Genomic DNA, 27571 nt, shown 5'->3' with positions numbered 1-27571 from the left:
TTGGGGAAGAATATTGAGGATGTTTTCTTGTAAATATAAGGGAGCAATTTTTACATGGGGGGTTGTTTTATGGGGGTCTTTGAATGTGCAAGTATCTTTGTATGAGGCGGAGCAACGTGCCGAAGCATTATGTATGTTAGAGAGTACAATTGAAGCAGTCCGTCCTAACATTGTTGGTGGTAAATATTTTAAAAATTCTTTTGTTTGGAATATTGTCTCAATTAATGCTTTATGGGTATGGTGGAAGTGTCTTTGCAGCAAGAAATATGAAGGCATCGACTACAATGTTGTCAATATGATTAAGATGTTTTGCGACAACTTGGTGCACACGGTTAAGGGAGTGTATGACAGTATTAAAGGAACGCCGGAAAAGGTGCATAAGAAAAGGCGAAAACTTCATAAAATATGGTGGCCAATACCTCTTTGGCTGGATGAATCACATGAAGATCGTTGGGATTATGCTGCACCACGTTGGCTATTCCCTCCTCCTAGTCCTTTCTTATTTCAAACATAGTTGTGAGGAATGACATAAAGAGGCGGATGTGATAGGGGCAGGCATGTGGAGTGATAGGGATGAGATGGTGGATGAGGAAAATGAAGCATCTTCTAATTTTGGAAAAGGATGAGTGATGAAGATGTTGAGGGCTAGAATCGATTTAATGAACAGAGAGGAGAGTGGTGTCACTTTGACTGAAAGGGAGAATTACTTATGAGTTTAGTAATTTTCAAATTTGGAGTCTGTTTTTCTCTTTTCTTTGTTAGGTGGACTGAATGAAGAAGTTTTTAGGTTTCTCACTACGATGACTGATGATGATGGGAAATAGTTTGCATTCATTTTGTTGTTATTTATACAGGAATTCGGCGAGATGGTTGATGTGGACTGAATGAAGAATTTTTTGTCATAAGGCGAACTTGAGATGGTGTGTGGGTCGAAGCATTGTTTGTTTAGAGGTGATGAGGGTACTATAATATCATTTTGTTCATATACGACATCGTTTGGGAGATATATATATATATATATATATATATATTGTTGTTGTTGTTCATTAGGGTGAGGAATAATGATGGTAGAGGTTGAAGCATATCGCGATCATGAGAGGATGAGTGATGATGGTGTGGAGGACGAATCAGATCATGAGGAGAGGAGGAAATATTGTGGACTCATTTTGTTGTTATTTGTATAGGAATTCGGTGGTAATCGGCAAGATGGTGATGTGGACTGAATGAAGACATTTTTTCTGAATTTTTTTTTGTAAGGATGAGTGAAGATGGTGGGGGGGTCGAAGCCGGCTACCATGAGTAGGTGAGGAAACTTTTAGCGTAATTTTCTGTTGTTAATACAAGATTTTCGTGGCCATTGGCGAGATGCCAAGATGGTCGGCTCATTAAGATGTTGATGTGGACTGAATGAAGAACATTTTAGGTTTTGTCATTATGATGTGTGTTGATGGTGCGGCAATAGGGATTGAACCATAATAATATGATGAGAGGATGAGTGATGACGGTGTGGGAGCCGAAGCAGACCATGAGGGAGGAGGAAATAGTTTACATTTATTTCGTTTTTAGTTGTACAGGAACTTGGCGTGATTGGCGAGATGATTGATGTGGAGGTGTAGGGATTGAAGCATATTTTCTTGAGGGTCATTGAGAGATGGGTATATTATTCATGAACATGTGGTTTGAGATGAGATTGAAAAATATATTATGGTCAGTACTTTACTCATCGATATGTATGGCAAAGGTGGTGCTTTGGAAGAAACTCCATCGACATTTGAAGATATGTGTGAGATGACTGTAGTCTCATGGAATACTTTAAGTGAAGCATATTGCATCAACAATCAAGGGGAAGAAGAGGAAGCATTTCATCTTTTTATTGAATTGCAACATGAACTTGTAATGCCAGATGTGGTCACTTTCATATTCTTCGAGAAGGAGAATATAAAACCTCATGTAGTGAACTTTCTGGGTGATTTAACTGTGTGTACAAATCTCACTTCATTACATGGTTGTTTCAGCTTTTCGGATGATTTGGAAACACTTGAAAAGGTTGTTAATCTTCTTGCATACATAAGTCATAAGGATCTGTTTGCAGATTTCTAAAGGAAGAAGCTTGATCGGAGGCTTCTATTTGACAAGAGTGCAAATGATGATCATGAAGCAAAGCTGAAGCAACAGTATGGAGGTCAATTTACCTCCAAAACAACTATTGGAAAAGAAGCATTCAGGATGCCATGCATTCAGGACTAGACCAAGCATTTGTACGGAATGTGTTTGAATTGCAGAATAAATATCTGCAATAGGTGAGTAATGCTTTGTACATCATTCCCTTTTTCACAAGGCTCTAAAGGAAGCTTTTGAAGTTTTTTTTTGTAACAAAGGTGTTGTTGGAAGAAGCAACGCTAACCTATTGGTTGTATTTTGTAGCAGATACGCTTTTTAAAACTAATGGAAGGATATCTTGTTTGAAAAACAAAACTCCCTATTATGTTATTTTTAATTCCGAGCTTTAGAGGTACTCTTCATTTAAAGAGGCTTTCACCCTTCTTGCATTTCATTTTAAGATGATATACGATATAAATTAAAGGAATGAGATAACACAAACAATATAACTTATTCACTTGAGGAAAAGAGTAATTGTTCATAACCCATCAGGAAAAATAAAAGACCCACTTTCTCTCACAAGGTTCATTACACATGTTTTCCTTCTTGGTCACCATTGTTTGCAATTGTTAACATGGTGTAAGTTGGTTGGTCTAAGACAAGTGATGAATTTGCCAAATAACAATATGCCTCACACTTTGTTAATGATACAAAGGGATTAATGACTTTTGTATTGCTTCATGTTATGAATTAAAATAAGAAAAACAAGGATATTTAGATGCATTTTCTAGGACACTCTAACCGCTAAGATGGGATTGGATTGTTGCTAGATTCGTGAAGAGATGCAAACCAAAAAAATGAGTAGGATAGATATAATAATGGTCTTATCACTATCTTATCTCGTCATTCATTGATATATATATATATATATATATATATATATATATATATGGATAAACGAATTAAAACAAGGTATACAAGAATTACCTTTTGGTGGATCTTCAATGTTGTGACAAGACCTCTAGCAGTGTTATTAATTTTACGTAATTATTCATTTGTCACATTGAATATCTTTGTAATTGCACTAATTACTAACAAAGAAGAAATTGTTCGTAAGGGATGACGTCTTGTCCAACACCTGTGGGGACTCGGGAGTCAAGGAACAATTTAGATTGTATGTCATTGTGTCAAAATACACTAAAGAGGCTAGATACAATTCGAGTTAGTTATGCATTAGTCACCACAATCTAGAACTCACCACTGGAATGAACTAGAAAATTATATATTCCTACCAAGGATCAATAAATATATGACAATATGCATTAAGTAAACTTTTAGTTGTGAGTTGTGTTTATGTTTATGTGAATGAGAGAAGGGGGAGTGGAATGTAGCAATGCTTGATGCAATGTGGTGAAAAATGTTGTAGTGTTGTTGCCATTCTCAATTGCCATTTTGATCTAAGATGTTCGTTTAGAGAGTGAGAAATTAGGGGGCTTCCATTAGGTTCAACAAGAGGAGGATTGGCATCATACATATGTTTCTTTTGAGTTGGTCAATTGGAAGATAGAATACATTGATTCATTCCATGCCCTATTGCACATGCTATTGGAAATATTTAAAAGAAACATGGCAAGTTTTGTTTTCTTGCTATCTTATACCTCAAAAATAGATCTTGAACAAATATGTGCAAAATGGACCAAAGGATGAGATGGAACTGAAGTTGTTGGGGGTTATGGCCTAATTGGGACATGAATAGTGTATTTATGTTTGATGGGAGACATGGAGCCAATGTATACATTAGAAAGCTGAAAGTCATACTTATGCTACAATTGTGAACGCTAGAGCATGTAAAGACTATTTTATAATCTGGATACTCAAATTTTTTTATGACATTATTCTGTCCCTCTACATATATAGGGAGGGCAACAATATAGTAATGATAGCTTTTACATACAATTAATTTAGTTCTGTGGTTTACGAGAGAGACAAAAGAGCAATGACGCACCAAGGAGTATAAACTATATTAATCAAAATGGAGAAGAGATTATAATGAAGCTACAAATATATATAAATCAAATAGAATTTAATCAACCAAACTTAAGCAAGGAGACAGGTACTTTATATAGTTTTTACCTTCTCACTAGTTGTTAATGATAGTTGTGAATGAGGTTGTTATACCCATAGCCTTAGGATAATTCTAACATTGATTTTAACACTCTAATGTAGGATAAGAAGGGAAATGATCACTTTAGGATTTGGGATAAACACATAAGGACACACTACACTTAGGAACATGTGATGGTTTGGGAAGTTTAGGTGTTGGGCTATATAAAGGGGACTAGCTACCCTTTCTTATTGTTAACTGTTTCTAGGGGAAACACCTTCGATGAGCCCATAGGCTATCGATATCAAGGGGTCGTGTTACGTGGAAGCCTCTCCTACACTGAGAAGATGATATGAGAACGAGGAGCGTACACGGGCTACAAACCGTTAGGCATAGACGTAGCTCAGTTGCGAGTACCGGGGAGAATACACAGATGAAGGAACAGTAAGAGCAAGATTTATATTAAATGAGAAACTCACAGCGATTACAATACACGGCTCTCGACCGGAAACAGTTTGTGCAAAGCTCGGTGCTACGATAGTAATCTTGCTAAAATAATCTATATCCTTTTGAGGTATGCAGATCTCGAGTTATATAGTTTTCCTCTTTAGACAGAGCCGAGCCATCGGCTGATTGTGAGGGCTAAAAACTCAACTATTTCTAGTTCTACCGATTTCCTCACCTACTATTCTACCTACTGGCGAGTTTACATAATGTATTTATATTTCTGGCCTATGGACAACACTTATGACATCTTGAGATGTTGTTGAGGCTCTATTGGGGAGGCTAAGATCTCTCCTTTACATTTGTTATTCAACAATTAATGTAGGATAAGATGGGAAACAATTACCTTAGGACTTGGGATAAACATGCAAGGACACATTACACTTAGGAACATGTGTTGGTTTGGGAGTTTTAGGTGCTGGGTTGGATAAAGGGGACTAGCTACCGCCTTCCTTACGACATCTTGAGGTGTTGTTGAGGCTCTATTGGGTAGGCTAAGCTCGTTTGTTATTCAACAATTAAGGTATAACATATGGTAATAATCGATGAAATGAGATGCCAATGATATTTTATGTTTGTTTCATGTTCTTCATTGGAGGTTAATAAGTATGGTTAAGTACCTTTAATCGATATTATCCATAATCTCTAATTATATTGCTCATCATTGGATGGATTTGTAAGAGAGGTGAACTCTAATGCACATGATGACTTCTTGCACTTCTTCCCTCTTGAGTTTTTCTCTCCTCGTGTAACCTAAGCTTGAGCTCTCTCTTCCACTTTCCTTAATATTTCACATAAGTGAGTAGAGTGATTAAGGCTAAGCACTAATTAGTTATACCTTAATTATTGCGCATTTTTGTATGTGTTATAAACTCTCATAGTAATTGAGGTGGGGTTGTTATCATTACTTATATGTATATGTATTATGTATGCATGTTTACTCTCTAAATTCTTCTTAAGATTTAATTAGTCCTTTAATTGAAGTTTAACATGAGGAAGTGTGAGTGAGAGTTTGTGGGATTAGGTTTGTGGAACTAGAGGCTTGAGAGTGATTGACAACCACTTTTACTTAGTTTACAATCTTATGTGGGTTTCATGTAGTTGCAATCTCCTTCAAGGTGGTCCACATGCAAAGTTTCTAATGCAAACGTCTTATCGTTGGTCTTCTTGAATGAAAAAAGAACATACTCTAATATATCCTTGAACCAAGTACCTAGGCCTTGATTATAAATGATAAACTTTGCCTCATGATATTCCTTCAAATAATTAAGTTGAAGGTAACTCCTCCCTCATGAATCATGATAGTTTCCTCTTATATGTGATGTCTAACATGGGGACTCATTAAATTTAGTTCACAACCATATGAACTTTAATATGCATCTATAACATGAACATAATATAAAACAAGACATTATGTGCTGAAACACAATATAACATTGTTTTTGCACCTTACAAACGAGACTCTAAATATCTCACTAGATATTAAAGTAAAAGGGTTTTGTTCATTTGATAAAATTCTCTAAGCTTTTAGTTCAATTGTAGTTTACACTTTAAATTTCCATGACCCACAGATAAAGAACAACATCGTTGCCTTAAGACAATTCTAATAAAGAACAATTGTCAAGCAAAGAGACACTAATAATTCCAACGCTTTTTTTTTCGAAATAAGAATATGCTCCATTAGTTAAAATGACATTCAATCACAACTTTAGTCCCTTTAATGGGTAGTCATTACCTACTTCCATATGGGCTACATCACTTATTTATCTTACACTCAATAGCCCACATGTTTGTTCTCTAGGTTTCTCATGTCATTCACGCCCCTCTTTCATCTAATGGGAGGGGGGAACAATCATCTAGGTACTATGTACTGCCATCGTATATCCACTCTAGTTTCTGCAGCCATCGGTGTAGTACACCATTGTTTTCTGAAATTCGACCTCATTCATTCTGAAGCATCATTTGTTCCATCAATTTGTTGATATTGGGCTCTCAATGTAGTTATTAATGTGTGCCATATTAGCTTAATAAATTCTGCTGGAGGCCATTTGTTTGTTGAAAATACCCTGGTACATCTTGTTGTCCATATGCTCCATATGGTATGGGTGCAAGCAACATCCATAGATCTCCAATTTTCGACTTCTGGGCATTAATTGTAGGTGACTTGTTATTAGTGATCAATCGAATAGTTCCATTCTCCCCTCTGTACATTGCTTTGCATGTCCTATCAAATTTCTCCACATCATCATTAAGACAGTTCCAACAAGCATGTAACACGTTCGCCTTCACAAGTGGAAGGATCGTGCATAAATGGAAGGATAAGGGAAATTTTAGGGCTTTTTCAATGATTTTACAAAACACATTGATACCAGTATCATACATGTTCAAACATACTATGAAAAAGGTTAAAAATCCACTATTTTCGTGATTTAGAAGTAACTAAAAAAAGACGAATTTCAAAAAGATACATTCTCAATTTATATCACAAACTTTACAACCAATGTTATTTTATAAGAAACGATTTTTTAGAAATCATAAGAATTCAAAAAACATGCTTTTATATTACTTGATTTGTTACAAGCGGAATGTAGTTACACTTAATAACCAAATATACATTCATGATCACTCCTTTACGGAGAATCACTACTATAACTAATATACAATGACGATTCCTCCTCATCATCCTCGGATGTACCAATCAGTGCATTATCTTCATCATAAACCAAATGGTTTGACTCTAGATTATATGTAGCAGATCTTGTTTGCCTTTGACTCGAACCACCTTGTAGACCTGGTAATTTTTCTTTTATTATATCTATTGTTGACTTCCTTAATCGTCCGGCTTTTGTAAGTGTGAAGTCGTACACGATGATATCCACATCAGAGATATCAAGGGTCGAGGTGTTACGAATGTTTCGCTTCCTCTTCCTACCTCCCCTTCTTATTGGGCATTCAATCATCTCCAATGTATACTTACCTGTAAAAGCATTTGCACTTCTAGTGTTGTACCAATGAACATTTATAGACTTGATCGTGTTTTCTATTTCATGCATTAGCACTTCTAGAATTTTACCAACCCAAAATTGGTGGCAATGTGAGTTCTCATCAGTCGGCGTTGCAATCAACATCCCCGCAGTGAGCTCTTGCAAATTGCCTTGCCATCTAGCTTCGGCTGCTTTGGTCATCCTTGGTCCCACATAAATGTCTCTTTGTTGTGGATGGACTAAGCTGTCATTAATCGCATTTACTAGTTGCTCCGGAGTTCTATTTACGCGATCATGTTGCAGCGACCATGTGAATGGCGTTTCCAAATTCCAAGTATCAACAGATACACAATTGTCTATAATTTCTTTCTGATCACTATAAAATACATCCCACCATGACGTGTCTTGTTGTGCGGCATATTTCTTGGCGGCCTCAAGATGCTTTCTTTTTTCTTCTAAGGCTTGGAGACATAACCGTTTTTGTTCTGATACCAAGTCGCTCTGCAACTGTCCTTTCTTCTCAATTGGCATTTGCTTAGCTCCATGGACAATTGTACTCGGCATACAAAGTAATAACTAGCAACCACCTTCAGGTTCCCATGTTGTAGAAGATGAATATTGTTTAGCATACAAAAGTGTAGAACCACTTATTCCATTTTTCATTATCATAAAAATGTGATTGAAACTTATATTGTTTAACTGAGCAAGCACTTTAACATTCCCACCACCCCCATCTAATATATATCTCTTAAAGTCATATACCTCCTTCAAGTGTAACACTTTTGGGCGTGGTGTATATGCATCACAAATGACATCAAATAGTTTAGGTAAAGTGAAAGCATCATGCCGAGACAACTGTCTGGAGAATGTGCTAAACATCTGATCTATATGGTCATGTGTGTGGCCAACCAAAAGGAAATTGACTTTCACTTTCCTAAACAATTCTTGGTTGACCAGCATACTTAGATAGCCAAATACAGTTGAATTTTTGTTCTCTCTAGCAGTATTGTCCAATTGAATGTATAGAACAGGGGGGAAAGGTTGGCCCCAAGACATCAAAACTCGGTGAATCACTGTAACGGTTAGGTTAGGGTCATTGTGAACATTGGGGTAAGTAATGAAGACGTGAGGTCGAACATACCTATTATAAGCCAAGCATCCCACCAAGTGCATTTGAACAAGGCACTCATCATTGACATCTTTGGGGAGCCTCCGCATATGCGGCAAGCATGTCTTCTTCTGGTCCATGCCATCTATCATTAAGCACATGTATTGTTCGGACCTCTTCAAACACTTCTCTCTATGATGCATCGCCTTCTTTCGTTCTAAGGATTGTGCCTCACGATGCTCTTGTAGTAACTTCTTACTCGTATCCTTTTCCATTGATGTCTTTGCACCTTTAGCCAAACTTTTGAGATTTGCACAAATGGAGCAATACCCCATACATACTTTACGAGGAATAATAACATTTGAAAACCGAGCTCTCCATAATCTTGTGAATTGGCTATAGGTGATAGACTTATTATGTGAGCCCAGCATATCAGATTGATAGACATCATAAACTTCCCGACGTGTATAATTATCAGAAAGGTGCATCCTACCTGTAGTGGGCATTACTTCACAATTTAACTGAAAGTAAGTTTTCATCCAACCAATAGCATGTCTTCCAATTGCACCTTTCATACTTGGAACCTCTTTACAATTGAGCATCTGATCCCCGCTAAGTAGATGTTGTTGTACTCTATGTAGCCGCATGTTACTAACACATAACGCAATTTTGAATGCAACTCTACATATCTATTGCGCATGGAAGATATAATACTCGAATGATACTTTGATCCCCGTACATTTGTCAGACACTAGTTGCATATGTGACCCGAGGTAAGTGTCTTGCTCATCACCGGTCATCGAAAAATAGTATCGCCTTAATTCTCGCAACTTTGATTTTCCAATCATAGACATACAACCATGGGCACAACATATTTTTTTGACATCAAATCCAATCTTTTTATCTGATGTCACCAAGCTAAATCTAGCCAGACGAGTTCTTCGTGGGATTCTTCTAATATGCATAGGGCTCCCAGATTTCTCTTCCTGCATAGAGGTTGGTGTAACCTTGTTACAATCTAATTCTCTGTTGTGACCATCGCCAATGTTATTCAATGTTTCCTGGGCACTACCTTCATTCTCCGTATCTTTATTAATATCGTATTCTTCAATAGAGAACTCTTCACATGTGTCATTATTTACATTCCCTGTAGATGAGCTCAGACAATATTCTTCGATAGAATATGGTGAGTCTGTCGACAGACAATATTCTTCAATCGAATATGGTGAGTTTGTCGACAGACAATATTCTTCAATCGAATATGGTGACTCTGTCGACAAACAATACTCTTCAGTAGAAAACGATGAGTCTGATGACAAACAATATTCTTCAATCGAGAACGGTGAATCTTCACTCATGGCTTAAGGTCTAGATAGGGCTCTGTAAGTTATGTGCTTAGGGTAAGGAAAAAAACTAATAAGCTCCTCTCTAAACATATACTCCTCTCTAAACATAAACTTCTCTCTAAACAAAAGCCAAATCAATAGAATGTCTATATTATGTAATATTATATTAATACAATACATAAAAAAATTATTTTTAATAAAGTAATTGTATTTAAAATATCAATTATTATTTAAACTACATCTATATGAAGTTAAATCAAGTATAATATAAATCTAATCATTAACAAGCCATAAATATGTTGGATTAATGTTAAAATCATTGGCTAATTAATGGCACCCATTTTGATATAGAACCTCTCACTCATTGGTTCTTTAATGCTCACCATTTTAAATATTAGACTTATCAATCATTGGTTAATTCATGCCCACATCTTTAATACACAGCATTTGAGAGTCATAAAAATTGTTGCTTTTAGTAATCAATCATTGGTACATTCATGAACCTCTATCATTGTCTCCTTCATGACCTTTGAAGTCATTGCAGGTTTTTATGACTATAAAAGATTGATCAATATGTTAGTTTGACTTTGTAATCATTAATGCAATCATAAGTTACTCTAGTTAATGTGACTGTGGTTACCAACTAACTATCCTCAAACTTACCAACCTTGGTTAAGGTGACTATGGTTACTTTAACCAATGTGGTCAATCCCTATAAATAGGAAGACCTCGTCATATTTCACTCACAAGAGCATACAGAGCATACAGAGCACACAGAATGTACAGAGCACACAGAGCACAAAGCACAAAATCGCGATCTCCGCCTCTACTGCCACACGATCAACCATGTCTTCAAAGAGAATCGAGCGCGAGGACTCTAGGTAGGCCTCTAACACTGTGGACATTTTTGTAAATATGTTTTGTCGCTCAAGAACTCGATACACCGTATACAATACAAACTTTATACAAGAACTCAATACAACGTATCGAGTTCATAATTTTTTTTTGCTTTTTAAACAGGAACTCGATACGGCGTATCGAGTTCCTGTTTAAAACCTACACTTTAAACACGAACTCGATACGCCATATCGAGTTCGTGTTTAAAACCTAAACTTTAAACAGGAACTCGATACGCCGTATCGAGTTCCCGTTTAAAGTTTGGGTTTTAAACACGAACTCGATACGCCGTATCGAGTTCCTATGCTTTCTTTGCTTTTTAAATAGGAACGTCGAGTTCGTGTTTAAAACCTAAACTTTAAACGGGAACTCGATACGCCATATCGAGTTCCTGTTTAAAAAGCAAAGAAAGCACAGGAACTCGATACGGCGTATCGAGTTCCTGTTTAAAGTTTAGGTTTTAAACAAGAACTCGATACGCCGTATCGAGTTCCCATTTAAAACCTAAACTTTAAACGGGAACTCGATATGCCGTATCGAGTTCTTGTATAAAAGAAGGCTCTGAAAGAGAAAATTTGTATTTTTGGGGTAACAATTAATTATTGTGTGGAAAAGATATCAAATTGTCTATCAAAATCAGTCTTTTTTATGTTGACTTGCCTTACTTTTAAAAAAAAACATGCCCTAATTATAGGTGTTTTATGACCTACTATAGCTTAAAATAGTAGAAAATGATCCACAAATTGCCTTTATGATAGCAAATTCTCCTCAATATAGGTTTGGAATCTATATAAGTCATACCTACTCTTTAAAAGAATATATAACCCTGTTTACTTATTACGATATATATTTTCTAGTTTGAATAGCCCTGCCTAGAATAGATTTTTGAATATAGGACTACCATGTACTCTGAATGCATGATTGATATTTTCACTTCACCACTAATCGCCTGCTAGTGAGAACTGTTCTTCATCTTCATATTTATATTTTAATATACAACCTTAATCTACGTGACCACCTATTTTATGTTTTTGCATATACTTTCTTAAATAGGTCGTTTGAGAACCTGTCGGACCGACCCGTGAAGAAAATAAAGCTTCGCATACAGGGTTCTCCAATCGAAGCCCAAACCAAGGTAGCTCCTGAGACCATGAAGAGAGGAAAAAAGCTTCTCTTCAATGAGGAGACAAAATCTCAGCCACATATTGATGTTAGCCAAAAGAAACTTGTCACCGCTACTGGAGGTGAAGACCTTCCTGACCGTGATCTAACGGACAAGGAATGGTGATTGATATTTTCACTTCACCACTAATCGCCTGCTAGTGAGAACTGTTCTTCATCTTCATATTTATATTTTAATATACAACCTTAATCTACGTGACCACCTATTTTATGTTTTTGCATATACTTTCTTAAATAGGTCGTTTGAGAACCTGTCGGACCGACCCGTGAAGAAAATAAAGCTTCGCATACAGGGTTCTCCAATCGAAGCCCAAACCAAGGTAGCTCCTGAGACCATGAAGAGAGGAAAAAAGCTTCTCTTCAACGAGGAGACAAAATCTCAGCCACATATTGATGTTAGCCAAAAGAAACTTGTCGCCGCTACTGGAGGTGAAGACCTTCCTGACCGTGATCTAACGGACAAGGAATGGTGTATGCAATATGTCGACTCAAAGAAAAAAGTCGTATTGTATACAACAAAGAAGAAGGGGGAGAGGCAGCTTGGAAAGGAAACCCCATTTATGTATGGTCATATTCTACGATTCGACTACGAAGATGTAGATTTGGCCAACATACTGGTAATGATAGAGTGCTCCAAGGGGGTACGTAAAGTGTTCCTTTCAGAAGATCTTTTAGTAAAGGAATCTTGTGGGTCAAAAGCGTTCAAAAAAGATCTTGAAAGCTCACAAAACCTTATTGTTAACTTGAGGCCTTATATACAAGGCCATGTAACTCTAAGAGATGAAGTGCCCTCCCCATTGAAGGCCACAAAAAGGGTATCCAAAGTCCAGTCAAGACCACCAAAGAAGAAGACAACCACAATGTCGGACACCGATTCAACAAGTGAAAACGAAGAGGAGGATAATAAGGGGACGCCAGGAGCTGAGTTGGCATCGGTGTTTTGTCATCCGAGCAGAATAAGATAAGGAGAGAGTTAATGCAACGTAAACTGGTCAGGAAAGGGCAAGTGTTTAATTTGCTTATAACACACATCCATCGGCCCCCTATTGATGAAAAAACAGGTCGACGACCACTTGAGATTAGAGAGCCACACCGCATGCATGTTCAAAATCTCAAGAAAAAAATAAAAATTAATCCTCATGCCACTGTGGGGCCATTTATTGTTATGGTAGATCCTGAAGAATGTGAAACCATTGAAGATTTTGATATTAGAAAGCATGATCAATATAATTATTTTGTCATTGGTGGATCGCATTCAGCAGAGGCACGTCGGCAACTTGTGAGAGAACATCCAACGACTTTCTTCTTCAAGTATGTCGAGTGCAAAATTTATGTTGGGCTCACAACCGAAGAGGCTAAGCTGTTGGCATGGGACCATAATAATGATAATGACTATAGGCAGAAAATGTCGTCCATTGAGCGTATACGGTTCTTCCACCACGAGTATTTAGACGTGAAACAAAAGTTTGGTGTGAAGTTACATCCAGGCCTACGACGTCAATGTCTGCATGAAGTCGGCATTGTGGTAGATGATAATGTTAAGTCCGATGGTCTTCGAAAATATGAGTCTTGGTTTCAATTGGCGTTTAGAGATGGAGAAGTATGGGACCTACAAGATGAAATCTTCTCAATTGGGAGAATGAGGTAAAGGGTCAACGACAAAAGAAATGTAAGGTTGACCCTCAACTAGAGTTAAAGTCACAAGCCACCAAGAAAATTGACTTGACAATTGAAGAAGCGGCAGACGACATGAAGTTGTCTCTGTGGAGAGCGATGCAAGGTATTAAGGATGAGCAGCTTCTTGTGTCTGTTTTGTCAAGGGTTGTGGCGAAAGATTTAAGCCTTGAAGAAATGGTCACTGAGTTCAATAAGTAAGTCTTTCAAATACTGAAATTGTAGTCTATCTGGTGTAATTCAAAGTTCTAATCTTGATTTCCAATTTTACAGTCATAAGGTGTACATGAAGATCCAAGAAGTTATGATGAAACAACTTGGATGTATAACTTGGGAACAAGTGACCGAGGATTATCCTCTAACGTCTTCATATAAGGTGTTATCAGAGTATTTTATTGCATTCAAGGATTGGGTTAGTATTGATGGTTTTTCATTACCCTTTCATCATATGTAGAGCTTGTATAATAATACCTGATGTCCTATTGCTTCTATTAGAAACCGTGTCAAGGCAAGAAACAAGGAGAAGTTAAGGATATACACGATTTCCCTACATCCTTCCTTGCACATCTCGAGCGAGCCAGAAAAGAAAAGGATCGTCGCTTAGTCAAGGCGTACGAAATGGAGGAAGATGGCTCCTTTAAAAAATTTAGCCACAAAAAAGATATTACGAGATATCTTTACTACAATGTGGTTTGCGGTGATGTCGTCGACTTGATCCAAAAGGTGCCAAAGAAGGAATATACGCTAATGATTGCGGATATTCCTTACGGATTTCGAATGGCTGGGTCATCATACGACGATGAACCATTTAGGTTTAAACAATTGGAGAAGATGGTCAAGGATTTCGCTGAGCTAACGACTGCATCCTTGTGGCGAATAGTTGTCTTTCATAGTATGGACCAAGGGTTCTTGGTAGCTCAAGCTTTGAGATCTCGTTGCCATGGCATCGAGAACCTTGCATGGTAAGGATTATTTATAGGTGTCTTTCACTATATTGCATTTCTTAAGGTTGTTCAATCTATTCTTAACTCGATGTATTATTTTTTATAGGATCAAGACCAATGTAAATAGAGGGCCAACTTTTCGGTTCGTTAATGCCATTGAATACATCACGGTTGGCTACTTCAATGAAATTAAGAAACAGAGAATCAAGGAGCATTCTAATGAAGTGGGAGGTTCAAATCTGTTGGTATATCCATCAGTGACACGGAAATTGCGACATGTCACCACGATAGAACGGGGACTTGTCAACCCATACCAAAAACCTCAACGACTTATGATGCGCTTGATCGAGATGTTTTCTATCGAAGGAGACTAGATATTAGATCTCTTTTCTGGCACAGGTATTCCTCGAACTAGGGTAACGATCTTGAGATAACCAATCCCTTTTTTTTCTTTTGACAACTAAATCTTCTTGTTACTTACATCACAGGAACGATGTCTGCATGTGCATTGAAGCTTTTTAGAAATACAGTTGCATTGGAGAAGGACGAGGACCAGGTTATATTTATTAATATGCGGATTAAGGCTTTGTGGGAGTGCCCAGACCAGGATGAGGAGGTCGGTGCAAAGAACCTCGCTAATACAGAAAGGTTTCAACCTGCTTCGCGAGAGCCTATTCCTCCGTTAGCCGGCGAACCGGGGGAGCTAATAGAGCTTGATGATGAGCTTATAGAAGATATTTCGTTGGCTCGGCTAATAGGGGAAGCCAATGCACGTATAGCCGAAGAGAGTTCTACACAAGATGATGAAGAAAATGACGTTGATGAATTGATTGCTATGTAATAGACTCTATGAAGAAAATGACACTGACGATTTGTTAGGATTTCACATTATTAATACAAATTTTGGGTTTTACCTAGTGGATTCTATTCTTTATCATCTTCTATATGTTTCAATTTTATTTTTATATACTTGGTTAGTAGATTTATGACATTGGTTTCACCGCGTGCATAGCTGACTACCAAATTTATGGAGAAACATGAATTAGTTTAAATTGAGGCTGATTTTGGTCCAAGCTAACCTTAACAGAACATGGCCCTATAATTGTTGCCATGACTGTCCATGTTGTTATTATGGATCTTTGTCTTCTATTGTTAAAACTATTATGTTTCTATTCCATTGCTGCTTAGATTGTGTAGTGTGTTGATAATGGTTCCAGTTGCGTTATCGTTCAGAGTTTGATCCTGTGTGAATCACCTAAGCAATAGAGTAGATCAATTTTAAATACAGATAGGAAAGCCTAATAGGTTTGTTATCTCCACAACATTATCCTAAAGTTCACTGCCTTACATTGTCCACAATTATATACATATGGTTTGATCCCATATGAACAAACTGAGGAATAGATTAGATCAACTTTAAATACAAGTATTGAATACTTTAATAAGTTAGTTATTCCAATCACTTATCCTAATGTGCACTATCCTACATTTTCCACAATTACATACATGCACGTATGGGTCAAAGTATAAATTATAACTCATTTTATTAGTATGGATACAAGTACACCTGATATTTTTGTAAAACTTACCTAATTAATATAAGTCTTTAAGTTAGTGTTTCCCTTGTCGCACAGTAGTGACATATTGAGCCATAGTTGAACTTTATTATGCCTACATTAACTTATCAACGTGTCTAAACTTGCATGATTTCTAATGATCTCCACTCGTAGATCTATCATGTATTTTTATATTTGCAAATTCTCATCAAGTTGAGGAACATGTGATACTAGTGCATCCAATTTTTGTAGAGAGGGTGTATTTGCTTCGTTTTAAGAAGATTCTACAAGTGGAATGCGCAATCCTTCCACTTGTGAACGCGAACGTGTTATGTCCCCATTTGAGGGTGAATGAGGCATGGCATAACAATCGTAATGCCCTTCCCCATATAGCTATTGCCTCATTACATTCCCATAAACAATCGGAAATGCTTTCTAGCTGTCCACATGCACTACATCTAGGGTCTACATTGGAGCCTTTAGCACATGCCCCTACTAGCAAGGCTCTATGAACAATAAACCATAAGCAAATCATTATCTTGCGGTCACCACTGTCATGCCATATCATTCTATGCACAATAAGCCATAATGCACATCATTATCTTGCGATCACCACTGTCATGCCATATCATTTTCCAAAATTTAGCTAATCTCCTTTCACTAATGCCCTCTTGTATCCAAAATTTACGAACTGCAATATCTTTGTGTTCTTGTTTTAGAATAATTTGCCTCCCGATTTTCGTGTTGTACCTGAAAAATTGAACCAACTTGGCACCATCAATTCGTCCTTGAGTTCTCCAGAAATACATCGTTGGGTCTTATTTGAATGCCCTTCTATCAGCCAACACATTGTCGTTGGTTTGATCTTACTCAACTTGGGGTCAACCATCATATCATTTCCATTTTTTGCAAGCAACCTAATCGGCCTTTCAGTTTGATAGGCTGGTTGCTCACATATTACCATTCCATGCTCTATTTTATAATTGCATGCGTCATTAGATCCTACTTTCATTCCCTTAATTCCAATTAGATCATTTTCAGCATCTATAAGTCCCATCCATTCAATTTCAGAGGGACTTATAGCTTCATCTTCCAAGGTTTGCTTGTTGCATGCAATAGCATCTGTAATCCTCATTAGCATGCATTTACCCCTATTTATCCTCCATATTCTAGCCTTTTGAGTGCCCACATCATTAGACAAAAATCTCTTCCAATCTGCCAATGCATTGCCTTGGGCATTGATTAAGTTAGCCCATTTGAAGCCTACTTTTTGTCCTATCATCACCTCCACATCTTTGAATAGTGGGTTCCAAACAATAGGCATGTACTTTTGGGCATATGCATCATTTCTCCACCTACAAATGATTCCCTTTCTAATTCCTAGCCACACCTTCATAATTCCAACAACACATATACTCTGTCTACATCCTAGGTATTTGGGTCGCATTTCTGGCACAAACCCCCAAAAAGCGTACTTGGCCAACTTCCACCTTGTCTTGGAAACCACATCCTCCATCACCGTCCCCAAAGAATTTTCCAAGGTACCTCAGGTGGTTGCAAGCTCCTGACCACCAATTTGCCTAGCAAGGCCTTCTTTTGCACCACAAGATCTATTAGTCCCACCCCACCTTCACTTTTATCTTTTATAAGTGTGGTCCATGCAACCTTTGCACGAGCATGTTTTTCCTCGGTGTCCCTCCATAAGAAATTTCTTATAAGCCTTTTTATCACTTTCATCGACTTGGGCACGATTATCCAACATGTTGCACTATGCCATATTCTGGCCATTAGAACATGATTTGCAATCACAATCTTGCCTGCAAAGGATAGTTCTTCAGTTTTATTTTGTCCACAAGTAGATTGTAGTATTTTGAATTGTCAATGTTCATACCGATTTTGAAACCCAAGTATCTAGCAGCTTCTCCTCTCCTCAACCATTTGAAATTGGGGTCTAGAGCCCAATTTACCACAAGCTTATTGCTAATCCAAATGCCCACTAATTTATTCCAATTTATTTTAGCACTCGATCCCCTACAAAAATCATTTATTGCCCTTTGTAGTCTGTCCAAGTTGTTTGCATCCCCCTTAATGTAAGTTGTTGTATCATCAACATATTTTGTATCAAGCATCATTCCTACATCCTCGGGTAGGGGAAGGCCTTGTATTTGCCAATATCTATCATCAATATGATAATGCAAAGCTTCTGCTGCAATAATGAATAGGTACGGGGCCAATGGGCATCCTTGGCGTACCGATCATGTCATCCTAAAGCTCTTCCCCAAGCTTCCAGCCATTAAAACCTGGTTGGAAGCATCCCTATAAAAGGCAACCATTCCAAGGATCCATTGTTGCTCGAAGCCTAGGGCATCCATCACGGCTTCTAGGAATTCCCATGAGATCCTATCATATGCTTTTTCGAAGTCGAGTAACATTACTGCCAGGTCCACTTCTGGCTCCTACGCCCATGCTGAATACTCCCAGAAAGTTATCACATTGTCAACAATGCTCCGGTTTTCTAGGAAGCCAATTTGTGTTGTATGTATAATGTCCCCTAGAATGATTTATTTAATTCCCATGAAGGTTGAGTCCCGAAGCCTCTACATTTTATAGCTTCAAAAAAATATTTCGTAACACGGTCTCCTACCCTCATCCAGCTTGCTGTTTTACTTTGATTTGGTAGTCCTTAGTTTCTGATACATATCCAGTTTGCATTTTGCCTCCTCTATTCGGGCCTCAATCCATACATTATTCGGGTATTGTTCTCTTAGTCAATGCATAGAAGCAAGTGTCCATTGCATTCTATGTAGTTTCTCCTTCATCTCTTTTCTAATTTCAATTGCTTTCATCCGAAAGAAACCTGCACATTCCTCAAATTTTCCAACTAGCCTATGAGCGGGATCATGATACATCCATTTGAATTTAAGACCATAGTCTTCTTATATCATTAGTCCATTTATTGTCCATAACCAACTCCTTGCTCACCTTCACATTATGTGGCTTGCATCGATTGTTTTCTTTTATATGCAACAACACCGATGCATGGTCTGAGAACATTGTTCCAGGACAAATTATGTATTTGCCTTTCCTATCAATGAGCCGAGGGTCCAAATACCATCTCTCAAGCTTGGACATTGTCCTCGCATGCATGCTTCCTGCTACTCTAGAGTATAGAAGAGATTTTTCTTTTTGCATCTGAAAGTTAGGTGCATTCCAACAGTTTATCACATTATATGCTAAACAAAACTTATCCCATGCATCTTTTTCCGCCCCTTCCACCGTGCCATTTGCATTCCACTTCTATCTTCTTGTTTCCCCACCATATTAAAATCTCCTCCAATGATCCACAACTCTACATCTGGTTTCTTGTCTACTAGTTCCAACCAAAAGTCCTTTCTTTCGGTAGTTGAATTTGGGGCATATATGTTCTGTATGCCCAAATGCCCATATTTGTGTTTTATCCTCTGCCTATGAATGTTGCATTATACTTAGGTTTCATTGCTATAAGTACTCCCCCATGAATCTATCTATCCCCCGTAGCTACCGACCATGTATTGGTCCAACTCCCAGGGCAAATGTTTCCAATTTTGTCGATCTTATCCCCATCTAGATGGTGCTCTTGCATCATGATAACATCCGACACTATTGCCTCAATGCATCGGTGAATTTCAGCAGCTACTACATTCTTCTTCATGTGGAATTGGGTGCCACCAATTCCTTGTATATTCCATGTTAACAAGCTAAGATTCATTTCAACATATACTGTGCATCTTTAGTGGACCAACCAATGCATTTTCAGCTTCCACTAGGTTCGCTAAGATCATATCTTTGAGATTATCCTCTTCTAATGTCACCATTTCAAGGTGGCATACCATGAATTCTGTGATCATTTTAGGAAGTTTCCTAAATTTCACATTTATATAGCATATGCCTTGCTCATTCACCTTGCCCGAGCTCCATATCATGGCATCTTTCCTTTGTCTTTTCATTTTCACACCTATCGGAGTACCATATGTTGAATTTACATGAGAACCCATTTGTTGTTCCAACCATCCAAGTGCTTCTTCTCTATTGTGGGGCTCCTTATTTCCAACGACCAACATATAGGACAATCCAACGATCTGACCCTCGTCATCAAATTACTATAGATATTGATTCTACACATGTTGTCCTTCTTCATCTCAATTCCACACATTTCCTTGAACCACATTTTGCCTGTCAGTTTCAATTTGCTTTGTTGCCCAGTATTCGATAGGGGGGTCGCTTTGTATTGAGGATTCCATTTCACTATTGACCATTTACGCATACCTTTATTTTTCTCCATCCCATTCTCTTCCTCTTTTCTAGCATGCATGTGCCTTTTCATTTTTGCTATCCCCTTAATATGTTGGGTTGTCACTAATGACTTATCTTGCTCTTTCAAGGGGCTTACAACCTTTCCAATACTTATTTCTCCTACCTCATCCATACATTCCTGATGCATTTGATGAATTTTACAAGTGTTGGAATTGTTGAGGGCTCATTACCGAGGAGATTGATGGCAAACTTGATGGTTGCAGAGGCTAACGGGTTTTCATTCCAACACTTGTAAACTACCGAGGCATGAATGATGTTATAAAGAAAACAATACGTAGAGTGAAATAATGTATTAACGTGGAAAAAATAATCCAATACATATATGACACAAATTGGAGAATAAATATGCCTACCCTAAAAGGGAGGAAAGGGGGCAGGAGTATTATAATGGTGAGGTTCATGAAATTAAGGTCCCAATATATAATTTTCTTCAAAATGAGTGTATATCTGTCGAGTACTATGAGTGTGCATTCGCGATTCAAAGTTGTTCTGCTATGTAATATCCCCTTAGATCACAAACAGAACAAAGGTACTAATGGTGGTATTTTATACCTTAAGTGATCACCCTATCATAAATTGACACCTTCCTATAGCATGCCTGCATTTGTTATTTATGACACATGATCAAACTCTCAAATTGTTCTAAGTTTTTTATGATTGTGCTCTTCCTTGGAATTGGTTAACATGAAGCCTTTATGTTAATAATTGACTATTCTTGTACACATTGATTACAGGCCTAATGATCATTAGCCAAATAGAATGTTATATTTCCTTGTGTATGCTACATTAATTTCAAATACACATTGAGATGGTTAACTTCCAAATATTTTGTTATCATTATCAAAAAGCATCAACTAAACTAGTACTAGCAATAAATCATGTCATACAAGTTGGTCTAAAACCATATGGCATTAGAAAACTATATAAATCATTACTATATTGCTAGTAAGTAGAACTTTGACATACCTCAAATTAAAGTTGAAAAGCTACAAGTTCTCTACACTAACATAATAACATAAGATACATTTCACTTTTTGGAAAAAAAGAAGAAGATATATTTTGCATTTCATTGATTTGTGTCATGAGATAGAATAGGCTAATTTATTTTTGTGAGGAGAGAATGATCGATAGCATGTAATTGTGCTCTTTAATATTCGAACTTCACATATTTAACTATCTTCTAATGACCATGTTATGAAATACTTTATCTTTTTATCGCATTTTATTCAAATACCATAAACATAAACATTATATGTATTTAAATAAGAATAGTGGTTATTTAAGAGACTTAATATAAGGGCCAATATCTCTATGTGTCTATACTTTCCCTCGTTATGTGACTCAAAACCTAGATTATGGTTTAGAAATGAAAACCTGAAGAGGTGGAAATGCATGGTTGTTTGTTGAAATCTCCAACCTATCCTTGATGTAAAATTGTGTGGAACATAACCTTTGTCACTCACATGTACCATACACCAATCAATAGTAAATCGATACGGATAAAATCATGAAGACATTCAAATGTATAAAAATATTAACGCACAAAGACACAAACATTATCATTGTATCCATGATCCATATGTGGATCCGTCACATTTACATAAGATTCCATTTAGGACCACATCTTATTTGATTTGTTACCTTTCATTTGTGTGTGCATGTATGAAAACGCTCAACTATATTAATTGCATGCGAAAACAAAATAGCATTACTACACCCAATTTTAGAGTCATGACTATGTAGGTTGTGCGCACAGAAGCGCCAATAAGGCAAGGATAACACCACTTCAAGGAAAACATTTCAACCCATATGTTGAAATTCCACACAACTAACAACCTCTACGACAAGTCCCTAGCAATAGCCATTCCTCTGATGTGGATACTACCTGTTTGCACTTTTGGCAGAAATGGCGGAACATGCCTATAGTGACACAAGGAGGAAGTGGCCCGAGGTGGAACTACCAACCCCACGCTGGCTGTTTTCGGCTCACTTACCACCCTCACTCTATTGTCGACCCCAAGAGTTGTCTCGTACTAGCCATCACTACAGGGCACTATTTTAGTTGTAGGTACTTAAACTAAGTAGTCCCTCCGAAAGGCGATATAACTAGTCTCAATTTCTAGAACTTGATCGGAGGGGGATTCCCCGATCTATGCTTAAGCCTCCTTGTACAGTCTCTTTGTAATAATCTTACTTAAGTAATGGGAAAGTAGCTCCATTTTGGAAAAAATAATAAAAATAATAAAAATCCCTAGCAATAGCCCTCTTTTTTTTTTACTTAGTTGAAATCCAATGTAGAGAAAAACCTTTTAAGTTTTGACACCAACCATTGTAGTCAACTTTTGATTAGAATTTGGGAACTTGGGTTATCATCCCTCCTAACTTCTAACTAATTAGGCTATAGTGCCCTAGGCCGTCTCTTTCTCTAAGACACTTGTTTTTTCAAAAAACGATACTGCATTAGTATTAAGAAATGCCCTAAGGCTATACATAAAAGATGTACCTTTTGGTAATGAGCCCCTTTTCTAAATTATAACTGTTGGCGTCAATTTGTGTTACCCTTCTAATATATGATAAATACATTGAAGTGCACATAATCATGAACATATGTTTAAATGTCAAACTATCATGGGATTCTAACCGTTAGCGTCAATTCGTGTTACCCTTCTAATATATGATAAATACATTGAAGTGCAGATAATCATGAACATATGTTTAAATGTCAAACTATAATGGGAACATACCTACAAAACAGGAGATTACTATAGGTGGTTGAAATTGAATCTTTTGTAGGTTTTGATGTTAGGTGATGTCACAAAAAACATAATATATAAAGATGACATGACACTTAAGGTAGAGAATTTCCTCCGTTTGTTTAATATGGGTTTTGATGGGGAACCAAACAAACAATATAAAATTGTAGAGAGAATTTGACGAGTTGGCTACATTGTAGACATTTGATGGATATGTGGTAGGCGTATATGAGGGAGTGTTACACAAGGAAGGGTGCACGCATGCATGACACAAATGTCATTTTCAATAATATCATTATCCTTCTAATTCTTTTGAGTGGTCCTTGGAGACAAACTTGTTAGAAAAAGCTAACCATCCAATGTTTGGCACAAATGGTTGAACTTTCAAAGGGGCCCAAGTCCAACAATTGTTTTGCTTTTGTGTTGTAAAGAAGCCATTGACTCAATCATTTAGGATTGAGTTTTAACGAATGTTTTTTATTGTGTTAATAAAGCTGCATAAAACCATTCAGTAGTTATGATAATTATCTCCCTTTCATCCATTTAGAGGACACAATTGGGCAAGGGCAAATAAGAGAGCAAAGTTTTTTGGTGGCACAAGGGTAAAGATTTTGATATGATTTACAGTAATTAATGGAGTGGTGGTATGTGTATTGAATATCACAATCAATACATTCATTATGCCACCTTCTTGAGAGACAATCACATGATTTAAATGGAGTAAACATACGGCTTCTTCAAGCTTCGTCAAGATTTTACACAACATCGTTGCCCAATAAAATTCCACAAAAGCCCTTAGCAAGGTCATAGCTTTGTTGTTTTCTAATTGATGTGGATAAAGTTAATGTGTATCTTAAGCTCATGTGTTAATTGTTGCTTCAAAAAGTAATTTTAAATGCTTTAAATAGATTTTTCATCCGATGTTTTACATTATTTTTACCAAGTTTTACCTGTGAAGTCTCAATTGAAAGGGACTTTTGATATTATTCACATTAACTCAACCTTATTAGCAAGAACTTCTACAAGTCTACTGATTTGCACAAACATAAGGGGTCTTTTGATAGCAAAGTTCTAATTTTCCAATTAAGTTTATTTCATCATAAGTTTATGCTTGTTCGTTATGTAAACCACTTAATTGTGAAATCTATTGTATGATCCAAAATAAAGAATTATGGCTATTTATAACTACCATCCAACTAACTTTTGAATACTAGTGATATTTAGTGACTTAACAAGTCTTAATCAATGCATTGCCAGATGCACGAACATCATCATGAAAACTTTTCCATGGGAATGCCATTAGATGGATGCCCAAGCAACAATATTGAAAATCAAAATAAAAAACATGCCTCATCACCATGTACAAATATTCTAGGAGGTGATCTTTGTATAACGGCCTCTACAGATCCAAAGCCTCGTCTCCGATGGACTCCGGAACTCCATGATAGATTTGTAGATGCAATAACACAACTAGGTGGTCCCGATAGTAAGTTATGTTTGCTTTTACTAATCCATTTGTTTCGTATTATATGCAATTGCAATTAATAAGTGCATAAAACATGCATTCATATAATGCCACAATAATTATGGTGCAAGTTTCCTCATGTTGGTAAAATATAGGAGTACATTTATGATTTCCATACAATTAAGTCCAAGGAAGATGAATTAGATAATAACATGTGACATCTAGTGATCAAATAACTATTGACTTATATCACCACTCAACTATCCAAGCAAGCAAGACAACGAGAATACAACATTTGTGACGATTACATCAATGTCATCTTCTTTGAATGATAGAAGAGTCAATTACAAACTTTGTTTTATTTCCCAAAAAGAAGCTACTTTCCCATTAGTTTGGAGCGATTATCAACTGCCTACGAGGGGTAGAACCACCAACCTCCACATTGGTTGTTTCCTACTCACTTGTAACATCCCATCCTCCCTTTGACCTCCCACTCTCCCTTCGTGTAGACCACAGGATGCAGCTCGTACTGGCCGGTGATGAAGGGCACTAGTTTATAGCTATAGGTACCTACTTACATTAAGTAGTAGGTTTGAAAGGATGTGTAGATAGTCTTACATTCTTGAACTCGGTCAGAGGCTAAATCCTCGATTTATGCATAAGCCACCTTGTATAGTCTTTCTCTAATGATTACAGACTTTGATTTAGTTTCTATAGGCTTCATACACTCCAAAATCATGTGCATTTTATGAAATATTTGGATGGGTTTAATCCCTTATTTAAGAGATGTAAGTGTTAATTCTCATACTTGCCTACATGTAGGCAATGTTGAAAGGGTCATATATGTACATATACGCATGCCTTAAAGGTTACATGATATTGAATAGGATTTCATCATGTCTCAATGGGCAATACATATAAAAGGACTACATTTACCATTTAATTTTCTTTTTAAATTGTGTAACATCTATAGTTTTTTTGTCAAAACATTCTTCTAATGTAGAACACTAAACTTTTGTTCATAGAAGCAACTCCAAAGTCCTTGTTGAAGGTCATGAATGTAAAAGGATTGACTCTATATCATTTAAAAAGCCATTTACAGGTACCTTTTGTTGTAAAATATACTAATTTAGAGTTTGGGATCAACATTTAATTATATATAGTGGAACTTGAATCTCATTGTTCATACATTTCATACTGAATTTGAGATGTGGTGTCATAGAAATATAGACTTGGAAAGCAACCTCAACGAGATGCCATTGCAATTAATGGATGCAGAGAATGTAAGTTCTAAGTTCTTCTAACCCATTCCAACCTTTGGCAATTAGTTTCTTGTAGTGACAATTTTGTTACTTTTCAGATGAACCACCATTACCAACGGTTTTGCCAACCTCAAATGTTCAAAAAGAGTGAGTAAAAAATGTGATACACTAAGGATATCTGTGTACACACTATGTGACATTTCCCTGCATATGAGGATTCTATAGTTTGATGTCACTAGTAAATCTCACTTTTCATAAAAGTGTAAACAAGACGTCATATAATTTTTCTTATGCATGTAATAAACCCATCATGATCTATGTTATTAATGTGAACACATTTGTAGATCTATTGAAATAATAGACGCTTTGCAACACCAAATGGAGGTCCAAAAAAAGCTACAAGAACAAATAGAGGTAAAATTTACTTTGATGTTTCCAACACTATGTTTTAGTTACACCAAATGTTTCCCCTCTATTATGTTTAATAGTTACAAGCCAAGAGGCGGTTGCATATGCATATGGAGGCACAAGGTCGATATTTGCAATTGATTCTTGAGAATGCTAAGGAACTAGCTTCACAATCTCAAGGTTTGATTGATGAAGCTAAAAATGGGTGTGTAGACTTGCAACCAAACACAAGTACACCAAAAGCAAGCACATTTTGTCTCACTTCATCATTCCCTTTTGTCATTCCTAAGACGACCACCGAACCAATTGGTAATATTATTGACATGATCCAAGGAGTTGTTGTAGAGGATGCCACACACAATCATGACCTTCTTCAATATCCAATGTCAGATAATCTCATTAATCAAGACCCGAATTGGGATGCGGCAAAATCGCAAAGAGACCATGTGCAAGGTGCTCATCTTGAATCATGCTCATTAATTGGTGATGTTTTTATGAATGACCATATCACTAATACGAACACAAAGGAATTTGCTGAAGAAGTAAACTCTCATTCACTCTCAAGAACTATAGATGGTTGGGACATGTTTTCAACTAACGCTTATGACACCATGTCATATCCAATGTGGTGAGATAAATTTGTTCGCAAACTACCCTATTGTCTTCTATCTTGCACACGTGACGACGTTATGACTCATGAGTACAAATCAAAAGATTGAGGCCTTGTACTAAATGAGCCAATGATATGCACATAATCATGCCATCATTCAACTCGAGATCTTTACAATAAAACAAAAAACACATCAATGGAAACTAATTCTAGATATGAAATATATAGAAAGAAGTCATAATCAAAGCCATAATGTAAAGATTTGGATGTAAAAAATATCATGCTCAATATATGAGTTAAAGATTAACTATTCTAATATAA

General features: G+C 36.8%; 2 protein-coding genes across 4 annotated transcripts; both read left to right on the top strand.

Moving 5' to 3' along the window:
- The first annotated feature begins 1630 nt into the window (after positions 1 to 1630).
- Positions 1631 to 2210, top strand: LOC147859807 (putative pentatricopeptide repeat-containing protein At3g05240). Its single transcript, XM_087324759.1, has 2 exons — positions 1631 to 1950; positions 2093 to 2210. The coding sequence occupies exons 1-2, from the start codon at positions 1705 to 1707 to the stop codon at positions 2165 to 2167; spliced, it is 321 nt and encodes a 106-aa protein (XP_087180885.1). The 5' UTR covers positions 1631 to 1704; the 3' UTR covers positions 2168 to 2210.
- A 21777-nt stretch (positions 2211 to 23987) lies between these two features.
- Positions 23988 to 27571, top strand: LOC147859806 (myb family transcription factor PHL13-like). Of its 3 annotated transcripts, none has more exons than XM_087325069.1 (7): positions 23988 to 24308; positions 24763 to 24991; positions 25996 to 26072; positions 26193 to 26253; positions 26331 to 26379; positions 26577 to 26647; positions 26728 to 27571. In XM_087325069.1, exons 2-7 carry the CDS (start codon positions 24763 to 24765, stop codon positions 27270 to 27272), a joined length of 1032 nt encoding a protein of 343 aa, XP_087181195.1. In that variant the 5' UTR covers positions 23988 to 24308; the 3' UTR covers positions 27273 to 27571. The 3 variants fall into 3 exon arrangements, with proteins under 3 accessions (XP_087181195.1, XP_087181194.1, XP_087181193.1); XM_087325068.1 differs by having other exon boundaries at positions 23989 to 24308; positions 25999 to 26072; positions 26577 to 26646; positions 26721 to 27571; XM_087325067.1 differs by having other exon boundaries at positions 23991 to 24308; positions 26577 to 26646; positions 26721 to 27571.

Source organism: Azolla caroliniana, unplaced genomic scaffold (assembly GCF_043228905.1).
Source record: "Azolla caroliniana isolate FFs.n. ecotype wild unplaced genomic scaffold, voAzoCaro1.0.p SCAF_9, whole genome shotgun sequence".
Taxonomy (NCBI): domain Eukaryota; kingdom Viridiplantae; phylum Streptophyta; class Polypodiopsida; order Salviniales; family Salviniaceae; genus Azolla; species Azolla caroliniana.
The sequence above is the reverse complement of the archived record's forward strand: the minus strand, read 5'-3'. Positions and strand labels throughout refer to the sequence as shown.